Below are 12,198 nucleotides of genomic sequence, written 5' to 3' on the forward strand. Positions count from 1 at the left end.
TTATGAAAAATCATGAATTAAGTTAAACCTAATTATATGCAAGTGTTGATTGTCATTTGTCACTTACAGTTATTGAGAGCAAACTAGCTTTACTGCTGCATACTTTCCTCCAATTGGAAGAAAGCATGTGGCACAACATGTTGGCCACTGCTTCGACAAGATGGGTGGTCCCAAATGGCTTGCCCAGGATCAATTGGCTAGTGGGTTTGCCTGCAAGGGCCAACTGTATTAATGCCATGCCCCTACTCTCATGGTCTGAGATACAGGATTCAGGCTAGTGTTAGTAGTGGTACTGTGTTTAGATAGCCCTTGAGCTTATCCAAAAGCTGATGAGTCAGTCCTGGAAATTTTCATTGAGGAAGATATGGACACAAGCTGATGATCATACTTCCCCAAAAAAGATAAAGCCAAGACAGAGAAAGCAAAGCTCTTAGTCCTTTGGAAGTCAATTGATGGATCCACCAATTTTAGAACTTTGGTCTGAGGGGGACATCATCCCACTTTTATAAGAACCTCTCATCAGAATAGACATTTGAAGTTCTGGTCAGACCTTCTCTTTCTTACCTTTTCCATCAAGAGGAAGGGGTTCTCCAAGGTTCTATTTAGAATCTTGGGGAACCCCTATTAACACTCTTTGCTATCAGGAGAAACTCATTACAGGTCAGCTCTCATCAGTGACTTCCAATGCTATGTCAGTGATTTCAGCAACTTTTGTCAATCTTATAATATGAGATTAATTAAAAGACTGTTGAAGCAGGCTATAATGGATGCAAGCTTTTATCACAAAAATCTGACTGTACCCATTTCTGTCATAAACAAAACCTTGATCCAGAACTTATGGCAGGTTGGCAAGGAAGTGACATCAGTGTGGTATACAAATTAATGTGGTGTTCATGCACACATTACACCTGAAATTGCATGTGATGTTTGAGTTAAATTGATCCTGTAGGACAATTTACTAATTAAGAAAATAACTAATGTGAAATAAGCATAGATTAATTTAACAATACACTGAAAACACAAATGAAATAACTTCTTTATAAAGATGACTCACAGGTGAATTATCTTTATAAAAAAGTCTAATTCGTTTGTGATTGCTGTACAGTAACTAGAAGCCCCTGGCTGTAATTTTCTAAGTATTACCCTGGGGGGCTCACATCTGATGAATATGGGCTTGGCAAACTCAGGATCTTGAGCTGGTTATCATCATTCTTCTCTTTCTTGCATCGTGGTGATTCCCTTCTACTTCTGACACTCTCTCTCTCTCTCTCTCTCTCTCTCTCAGGATAATTCAGAAATTTTTTTTTTTTTTTGGCTGGTGCAGCATAAGCCTCAGGCTTCCTTGCACCATATAGCTAATAATAATAATAATCACAGAAAACAGTATTGAAATAAGATATCTGCCTCACAATCAGTTTCATGCAGTAAAAATTTCATAGTATATTAAAACAATAAATAATGCAATCCAAGCATGGAATGGAACATAACCAGAGTTATTTTTCTGTTAAGAGTGATTGCAAATTATATTGAGGTGCAGTCACAATATTGTGAAGGATTGAAATTGAGGCACAATAAATTATAAAAAAAGTACTGGCACAAACTAATTGTTAGTTTTTTGGTTCATTTTGGATGTAAATGTGAAATAATTAAATTTTTTTTTTTTTTTTTTTATAATTGCAATATGACTGCATATAAATTGGTAATTCAGCATCACTGTGCTACATATTTTAAAATAACAAAACCAAGACAAAAAAGAAAGTTTTAAAACACTATTTGTATATATAAGTATGTTTCCAACCAGTTATATATTTTACATTAACCTTTTTTATTTAGAAACCTTGACTCATTTTTGTTATTTTTGTAAACTTTTTATAAGATTTTTGTAAAATTGATTGTTGTCCATTCTGATGACTTAGCCATACCATTGTCAGTTCAATGTTAATTTTTCTGAAAAGCAGAGTTCGAAATGTACTTTGTTCCATTTACTTCAGTCTGGTGAATACAAATTATTAATGAGAGATAACACTCATTGAACCATATATATGTATAAACATGTGCTAATGTTAAATGTTTAACATGTGCTAATGTTAAATTAGATATGCTTATTTCTAGAATTTTCATGAAATTCAGGTTTTTACTTGAGAGATGGAGAATAAAAGAAGAAAGTCTGTTCCCTCACTCCTGTTCTATGAGATATGATAAGTGCATGCCTTTGTTTTCTAAGGCTTACTTACTTTTTCACTAAAGGATAGATTTGCCTTAACTTTTTTTTTTTTTTTTTTAACTAAAAGTATCTAAGCAGTAAATATTATTATTTTAATGGGACCCAAGCTTGTTTCTCATATCTGTCATATTATGTCTGTAAATGTATGTATGTGTGTATGTTCAAGCCAAAGTAAAATGTTAGATGGTTTGAAATATTTTCAGTCCCCTGGCTGAGATTGGCTGACTACAACTTTGAGTGAAGAGGATTTTAGAAATTTCTGTAGTCATCAATAGGAAAATTGAATTTTTCCCTCTCCAGAAAAAAGGTAGACAGCAATGTGTTATTATGACTAAGCCTCATCAGAGGAGAATATCCAAGTTTGTGTGTGTTTCTTTTCTTTTTTTTTGTTCTGGCAGATATTAGTATTAGCAATGGCCACATGGTGCAAGGAAGCCTATGGCTTATGCTGCACCAGCCAAAAATAAAAAATAAATAAATAAAAGAATAAAAATAAATAAATAAAATAATAATATTAAGAAGAAAATTTAGAAAAAGAATAATAATAATTAATAAGAGAAAAGGAAATGGACAACCCATGCATTTCTCTCCCCAAATTTTCAACCTCTACAACCCATGTAGATAACTTATCCCAGTAATTTATAACACGCTGGCTAAAATAAAACTTCCTTCAATCCAGTCTAAACATCTCACCCCTGTAACTTGAAATTATGGCCCCCTTGTTCTACCTTCAGAGGTAAAGGGAGGGGTTTTTGCTTTCATAAAGGTGGTCTGAGACAGTATTTAAATTCTATATGGTGGGACCAACTGATGATGTTACCAACAGCAAATTCAAAATGGGAAGTATTCAAAGAATTTATCTTGGAAGCTACTAGGCTTTTCATACCAACTAAAATATATTGTTCAAGGTTTAGGCCTAAATGGATGTCAGATGAACTAATGAGACATATGGCAGAGAAGAAAAATGCATGGGATATATACAAATTAATGGGTGACATGGAAGCCTATGATAGATATAAGCTGGTCTGTAACCAAGTCACAAAGGAGATTAGGCAGGCAAAGGCAGATTATGAGAAATCTTTGGCAAGGATGCAAAGAAAAACAGCAAAGAGTTCTTTACCTATGTAAACTCTAGAAGGAAAGGGATGAATCAGATTGGTCCACTGGATATTGATGGTTCAACTGTTGATGATCCTGCTGAGGTGGCTAAGAAACTAAATGAGTATTTTCCATCTACTTTCACACATGAGGAGTTATTCAGAGAGGGGAATGCCAGAAGTGAGTTAAACTCTGGCAGTGAGCTAGATGATTTTGTAATAACTGAGAGGAAAGCGAATGAAAAATTGTTGAAGATAAACATAAAAAAGACACCTGGGGTGGATGGGATCTATCCAGTTATAATAAAGGAGGTAGCAAAGGAAGTAAGCAAACCCTTAGCCATAATTGTGAGAGCTTCCTTGGACTCAGGGAAGGTACTCACGGACTGGAGATGTGCAAATGTGACCGCAATTCACAAAGGAGAATAAAAGGGTGACACGAGTAATTATAGACCTGTTAGTTTAACTTCTGTTCCAGGAAAATTAATGGAGACACTGGTTAAAGAAGCACTGCAGGATCATCTAGACAAGATTTCAGTTATAGTTCGGACACAGCATGGTTTTGTTAAGGGAAAGTATTGCCTGACCAATTTGATTGGATACTATGATGTGGTCACAAAGGAGCTGGATGTAGGGAATAACTATGATATCATATATTTGTATCTTAGAAATGCTTTAGAGGTGGAAAATGAAGCTTAACATTGACAGATGTAAAGCAGTAACCCCAGAATAATGTATCAACTCTGTGGTACTACACTGACAGTGGTAGAGAATGAAAGGGACTTGGGGGTAAATATCTGTAGTCAGATATGAAGTTTTCTGAGCAGTGCAGACGGTCTGCAAAAGTAGCTTATGGTGTCTTGTCAATGATATACAGGAATGTTTCTAGCAGGGATAAGGAAGTGATTATCCCCTTGTATAAAGCAGTGGTCAGGCCACTCCTTGAGTAGTGTATACAGGTCTGGAGGCCTCATTTTAAGAAGGATGTAGAGCTGTTGGAACGAGTACAGAGAAAAGCAACAAGATTAATGAATGGAACAAAGGGTTACTCTTACGAAGAAAGGCTTAAATTTTGCAAATTACAGTGTCTGGAGACTAGGCACCTGCGAGGTGATCTGATTGAGGTGTATAAAGCCTTGAATGGTTTGAGCATGCTCAATGCTGATGGGATTCTTCCTCTTGTTCAGAATAATCACATGAGAGGACATAAATTCAAATTGAGGAAAGACAGTTGTAGGATAGATGTGCGGAAGTTTGGCTTTAGCCAGAGGGTAGTTGATTGGTGGAACAGACTTCCGTACTTTGTTGTGGAAGTTGATAGCCTAAATAAATTTAAGGCTGAGCCGGACAGGTATTTGGAACGAATGGAAGAGTGATATGGGAGCAGTTTTTTTTTTTTTTTTTTTTTTACTGATGCTGCATAAGCTTGCCTTCTTGCATCATATGCAAGAAAGCAAGCTAATGCTAATATCAGCAGATCTTCTGTGTAAAAATGGAGATGCTTTACATAGTAAACGTAATCAGTGTAGTGTTGTGTTGAATTGAATGATTAGCCTAGTTGACAATAAAAACTGCCATTACTGCCCCATGGCAGTGGACCATTATAAGTGGTCAAATCCGGGATCTTTACAGTTTTCATCAGCCTGCCAAGATGCTAAGACAGTTGTTGTTTGTTTGTTATTTGGTTTTTAGGAGCATTAGCTACTAAGGCCATATTGCTCCGAGGATATGCGGTGGTCATTCCCTGACCTTTCCGCATCCTCCGTATTTGGTGGTCATGGGCTCGAACCCCGGTCTAATCAAGAAGCGTGTGCTACGCACTGCTGCTCCTGGCTATGGAGGCGCCTGCTAAAACAGTCTGTCATATCTGGAACACATGGGAACCCTGTTATACTAGTATGTTAAATGAAAATTATCATTTTAAATTTTAAAATTTCTAAATAAAAAAAATATATATTTCTATCTTTTTTTTCCCTGCAGGTCCAGAATAATTTGTACTTCCTGAACATTTTACTGATGCTTCATTATTCCTAAAGCATGGAAAGCCTGTGGAATACTATTTGCTTTTTGTTGATTAGAGGCATTTTATCCCTCTTTCATTGCATCTCGTGCTGTATATTACGTTTATGGTATGGAAAATCTGATGCACTTCCTCCAATTAAAAATCCACTTCTCTTGAAATCTGCTACAGAACTAGCTGCGAAGATTAGAAAAGGACAGGTAAAAACAACAAAATGAAAATTATAGATGATATAAAATATTTCAATATTTTATTTTTCTAAATATTTATTTTATGAGATTTTACGTGGGTAAATGTATATGATTAAATCTACAAAGCTTTTACCGTTTTAAAAAGTACAGTAATATTTTGGGCAGTGAAAAAATTCACCATCAAAAAATCTGATCTCTTGCTGTTGGTGTATGCAGCACACTAACATGGCCACATACATGACCAACTTTATTATAATATATTTTTAAATTACTAAAAAATGTATAATAAAAATAATGAAAAGCCAGTCTTCTCTATTTCAAAGACATTGCTTTATATTCTGTTTTTCAAAAAAATTATCGAGCAGTGCATAACATACACTAAAATGCTCAAATATGTCTATTGAACTTAGAAAATATAAATTATTGCAATGTAAGAAAAATATGAATTTTTCATAATTGTAACACATTAACCACTTCAGTATTAAAGGCATTCATGCTTACTTCCTTCCTTCTCCTTTCCTGTCAAGAATAGTGGTTGTGATCTGTCTCCAGGCTGCTCCTATCTCAGCCAGACTATTCTGGATGTTATCTTCCCATTTCATGCGGGGCTCCCCCTTTGTCGCACCCAAGAGGGTTTGGCTTCCCAGGCTAAACATGGAAAGTGACTGTTGTCCATTCTGATGACATAGCCATACCATCAAAGTTGGGTTTCTTGGATCTGCATTTGAAGTGGATTTATGTTTAATGCATCCTGTATAGTTTGACTGTGGACTCAGTCTCATCTTGTCTTCTGTTCCACTCTATGAAGGCACCTCATCTTGGCAGCCTGCAATTAGCTTTGATGCTCAGTGCTAAGAGGAAAGGGTCCATGACTCACAGCTGTATGTCAAGGTTGGTACATAGGTGGACTTGTACACAGCTAAGTTAGTCCCCATGCTCACCTCCTTCTTGCTGATAAGCCCTTGATTTATGGCATGGTACAGGCAGTGCTATAGTTGTAAAATTAACAGAAGGTATACTCTGTAAATGTTACATATGCAGAGAGTATACCGTGCTTATTAATTGAATTCCAGAGAGTATACAGCGTATACCCGTGTGCATATATATACACTGGTGTTCAAAGAAAGTGCATCACCTAGGAATTTCACATTTCTAACCCTTTTTCGCGATGGTATGTTACATTAATGACTAGCATCACAAATAGAAATAAAAACAAAAGATATTTATTAATAGTTAAGGCAAAGCTAATAATATTTGACAGGTGCTCACAAAACATTCCAAAATTAGCATTTGCAACCTTTATATAACAGTTTTGGTAAATACAACAATTATGGTTGAAATGTTATCAGAAGCCCTCAATTTGCTTCAGTTTATTATTTTAAATGGAAAACAAAATGAAAAGTCCACCAGGTGCAAACTAATATTTAAATATTTAGTTAAGCCGCCTCTGGCCCTGATGACAGCAGCACACCGTCGAGGCATTGACACGATCAATTTCTGAAGGTAATCAACTGATAGTTCGTGGTTCCACACACAAATTATGGATTCTTGAAGTTCACGAAAGGTCTTTGGTTTCTTTCTAGCAACTCCAGATTCCACGCAATGCCAACAGTTCTCTATAGGATTCAGGTCCGGGCTGTTTCCTGGCCAGCTAAGAGTTGTAATGGACCGTTCTTCCAACCATTTTTCCACCTGTAACAAATGTAAACACATTACTGTCGAACATCTAAAGCAGAAATGAAGCTAAAGTAACTACAGAAGTGCCTACTTACACATTTTGCCCGATGACAAGGAGCAGAGTCATCCTGAAAGATGCAGTTACTTGGCAGGTTGAAATAGTCTAATTGTTGGCAGCAATTTACCTTACAATATAGCCAGGTATCCATTGGCATTTACGGAACCTTTTATAAACTGCAGGTGACTTACTCTGCGATACGAAATGCACCCCCCATATCATTTGGCTGGTAGGGAATTTCACCGTACACACCATACAGTCTGGATGGTATTCTTCACCACGTCTGCGGGAATCGTTTGTCTTCCATCAGAGCCATGCAGGTTAAATTTTTTCTCATCTGAGAAAATCACTGAATTCCACTGCTCGGGGGTCCATTTGACATGCTCCTTACACCAAATTAGTTGGGCCGTTTTCATTTTTTGTGTGAGGAGGAGCTTCTTCTTAGGATGACAGGCAACAATTCCATTTTTGAAGAGGCCTCACTGTTTTTTCTCTTGCTACCACTCCTGTATGTGCTTCCCATTCTCTTTTCAGCTCATATGAAGAAGCTTTATGGTTTTTAAGACTTGTTTGCGTCCGGTTCCTTTTTTCATATCAGCAGAACCAGTATTTTGAGTTTGGAAAGAAATCTCACTGTCGACTGATTAGAAGACACTCTATAAGCAATATGATGGGAAGAACACCCTTCATTACGTAAAGCAACAATAGCACTCTTTCTTCGTGGCGTCAACTGCATGTAACTCGCCATCTCGACACAAGCAAGGAATGACCAACTCTTGCAGAGCGTTCTTAAATAGCTGAAAGTAACAGCTAATGCAATATTGTGTCATCGCCTACGTGTGTCAATCTTATCTGATTCAATCTGTAAGAAATATTGCCATATACTTACGTTATTTGGACGGCAATTACAATTTTAAGGAGTGATGCACTTTCTTTGAACACCAGTGTATATACAGGGTGTCTCAAAAATATTGGTACAAACGTTTAGGGGAGGTAGGTAACATCTAAAGGAATGTGAATCGCATAGGAACCCATAACCGGAAACGTCACCGTAAGTCGGTAGATGGCGCTGTTCATCAGTTCGTGAGAGGGAAATTTCTGGTTTACTCATTCAAGCAGCAGTCGCTGCACGAAGAGCCTGCATCGATATATGACCTCTGAGCTGTCAGACATGCACCTAGTGTATGGATTAGCAGAGGGCAATGGACGAGCCGCTCAACGAATTTATAGAGAACGCTTCCCAGACAGACATGTACCAGACCACCATTTGTTTGCGAGTGTGCATCAAAATTTGTGCGATTATGGGTCATTTAGAGGTAACAGGAGTAGTGCGGGCAGACCACACTTGACACGAACTCCCGCCATGGAAGAAAGTGTGTTGAATGCCGTCCAGAATAATCCTTCTACCAGCACACGTGCCATTGCCTCTGCCTTAGGAGTGTATCGTTGCAGTGTAATGTGTGTCTGGCACCACGATTCCTTACACCCCTTTCATCTCCAAAGGGTTCAGTTACTGCTCCCCCAAGATCATCCTGCACATGTGGCTTTTGTGCAGTGGTTTCTCCAAGAAAGTGTTCAAGACTTGAATTTTCCAGCCTATGTTTTGTTCACGGATGAGGCTTATTTCACTCGGGAAGGCTTATTCAATCGGCACAATGCTCATGTATGGGCTCACGACAACCCACACGGTGTGCGCCCCCATGTGGCACAACCTCGCTTCACAATAAATGTGTGTGCAGGTATGGTCGGTGACTGTTTGGTCGGCCCATACCTGTTACCATCCCGCATGAACTCCGCTAAATATCAGATCTTTCTTGAACAAGTTCAACCAGGGTTACTTGACGGTGTTCCAGCAAATGTGAGATGCAACATTTGGTTTCAACATGACGGGGCGCTTGCCCATTATGGAAGGTGTGTTCGTGACCATTTGAACAGGCATTTTTGGCGTCGTTGGATTGTCCGTGGTGGACCTGTTGCCTGGCCCCCACACTCACCTGATTTAGCGAGCCTTGATTTCTTTCTGAGGGAGGCCCTCAAATCTATCGTGTATGAATCGCCTGTGGAGATGGAAATGGATCTCGGGGGGAGACTTGTCTGCGCTGCTGCTACTGTCAAAGAAACTCCAAGTGTGTTTGACCATGTCCACCAATCCATGCTGCACCGGTGTCACACATGCATCGCGTCTCATGGTGGAACCTTCGAGCATCTGTTGTAAAATCATGAAATGCATCCATCTCAATACTCCATTGTTAATATTATGTCAAATAAATGTTTGCCACTAATTACTGTCTTGTGTCATTTCTGCTTCTTGTGCCTCTGCTACTACTTTCCCGTGATGTTTCCAGTTATGGGTTCCTTTGTGATGCACATTCCTATAGATGTTACCTATCTCCCCTAAATGTTTATACCAATATTTTTGAGACACCCTGTATATATATTAATATATTGTTTTTTCAAGTCTTTCAAAAACCAGAAGACATACACTGTTCACCTAAAATAATTCAGAGGGTATACAGTGTATACCTGCAGATACCCTGCACTACAGACTTGTTTACAGGCATCCCGATGCTGCAATCCTTGCATTTAGCTCTTCATCTATTCAGCCATCCTTACTGATGATAGAGCCCAAATACTTGAAGTACGAAACCGGATTATTGTTTCTCCCACCTAAGGTGATCAGATGGCATACATGTAGGAAATCGCCATAGACTTGGTCTTGATGGATTTGATAACCATTCCTCTCTCTCCACCGTAGCCTTCTGCTATACATTCAGGTTATGTTGAAGATTTTCCTGCAACTTGGCCATCAAAGCTATATCTCGGTGAAAGCAAGCTTGGAGATGGCAGCAGGCCTCATCATCTAATTTCCCAACTGGAAGGGTCGGGTATGTGCTTTGCAGGCCTTGATGATGTCATCCACGATGATGATGAAGATACGTGGAGAGAGAATGTCTCCTTACCTCACACCAAATATTGTCAAGAATTCTTCTGAATTGGCATTTGCCAATTCTCATATAGTTGCAGCATCATGTGTAGTAATGTCTAATGTCAGCTAATAAGCTTCTGCTAAAATTTTTCTTCTCCAGCACTCTAACTCACACCATGGAACCTTGTCAAATGCTTTCTCCAGGTCAAAGTAGCAGAGGTGCACTTCTGAGTTGTACTCAATGGATTTCTCAATAATCTGCTGGAGCATAAAGATAAGATCTTGTGTGCTCCTTCCCTGTCTGAACCCACATTGATCATCCTCCAGCTGTCCATCCACCTCTTTCCTGAGCCTTGTTTCTAGCATTCAAGAATACACTTTCTCCAGTACACTAAGCAAGGAAGTGTCTTCATGGTTTTGGCACTCCTAGTTGTCACCCTTTTTAGAAATGGGACTGATAAATCCCAGTCTGCCAGTGTCTCCTTACTTTTCCATCCAGCTGCATCACTCCAGTTGACATGGGTGGACAGTGCGATGTTGAGTCAATTTGGTGTGACATAAATACGGAAAGGAAAATAGTAGGAGAGTGTTATAGGCCTAATGACACTGATGAGCATAATGAACAATTGTGCAGAGAAATAGTGTGCCACTAAATCAGAATGTCTTGTAATGGGGGATTTTAACTTTCCAGATATTGACTGGAACTTGTGGATTGGTCACTCACTCTAGTAAGACTTTTTTGTGTATTTATTGGAGGATTGTTTACTACAGCAACATGTCCGAGGGGTAACCAGAGGGGGTAATACTCTTGATCTGATTATCAACAGTGATAACTCATGCATTAGGAATTTATAGATAAAGGAACCACTAGGTGACAGTGATCACAGTCTACTGATGTAGGATTTACTTAAAGATGTAACTACCATCAAGGGTAAAGGGAAGGGTTTTTGTTTTCTTAAAGGTGACTACACTGGTCTCAGGCAGTTTAAATTCTATATAGTGGGATCAACTGATGATGATAAAAACAGTGAATTCTAAATAGGAAGCCTTCAAGAAATTAATCTTGGAAGCTACTAGGCTTTTCATACCAACTAAGAAATACTGTTCAAGATTTATAGATGTCAGGCCTAAATAGATGTCAGATGAACTAATGAGGCTTGTGGTAGAGAAGAAAAATGCATGGGATGCATATAAATTATCTGGTGACACAGAAGCCTATGGCAGATATAAGCTAGGCTGTAATGAAGTCACAAAGGAGGTTAGGCAAGTGAAGGCTGATTATGAGAAATCCTTGGCGAAGAATGCAAAGAAAAACAACAAAGACTTCTTTACTTATGTAAACTCTAGAAGGAAGGGGATGAATCAGATTGTTCCATTTGATGTTGGTGGTTTGACTGTTGATGATCCTACTCAGATAGCTGACAAACTGAATGAGTATTTTGCATCTACATTTACACATGAGGAATTCTGTAAGGAAGGGGAGGACAGAAGTTTACTAAACTCTAAAAGGTAGCTAAATGATTTTGTAATAATGGAGAGCAAAGTGGAGGAGAAATTTTTGAAGTTAAACACCAAAAAGGCAAAAACCCTTAGCCTTAATTATGAGAGCATCTTTAGATTCAGGGCAGGTCTCCATGGACTGGAGTTGTGCAAATGTATCCCCAATTTACAAAGGGGGTTCAAAGGGCGATGCAAATAATTATAGACCTGTTAGTTTAACTTCTATTCTGGAGAAAATAATGGAGACATTGGTTAAAGAAGTGATGCAGGATCACCTAGACAAGATTGCAGTAGTAGTTCAGACACAGCATGGGTTTGTTAAGGGAAAGTCTTGTCTGGCCAATTTGATTGGATACTACGATGTGGTCACAAACGAACTGGATGCAAAAAATAATTTTGATATCATATACTTGGATTTCAGGAAAGCGTTTGATACTGTTGCACATGGAAGGCTGCTGTACAAATTGGAGCAGTATGGCATTAAGGGCAAGTTGCTACAATGGAT

The 12,198-nt window shown here is 38.4% G+C and overlaps 1 protein-coding gene across 1 annotated transcript in view; it reads left to right on the forward strand.

Moving 5' to 3' along the window:
- The first annotated feature begins 5,358 nt into the window (after positions 1–5,358).
- The window catches only part of LOC150081282 (fatty-acid amide hydrolase 2-B-like), a 32,586-nt gene continuing 25,746 nt past the window's right edge, over positions 5,359–12,198 (forward strand). The window contains exon 1 of the mRNA XM_090380145.1: positions 5,359–5,541. Within this exon, the coding sequence (XP_090236271.1) occupies positions 5,359–5,541 (183 nt within the window). The remainder of the gene's footprint in view (positions 5,542–12,198) is intronic.

Source organism: Mastigoproctus giganteus, chromosome 8 (assembly GCF_048544385.1).
Source record: "Mastigoproctus giganteus isolate SK-2022 chromosome 8, ASM4854438v1, whole genome shotgun sequence".
In the NCBI taxonomy this organism is placed as follows: domain Eukaryota; kingdom Metazoa; phylum Arthropoda; class Arachnida; order Uropygi; family Thelyphonidae; genus Mastigoproctus; species Mastigoproctus giganteus.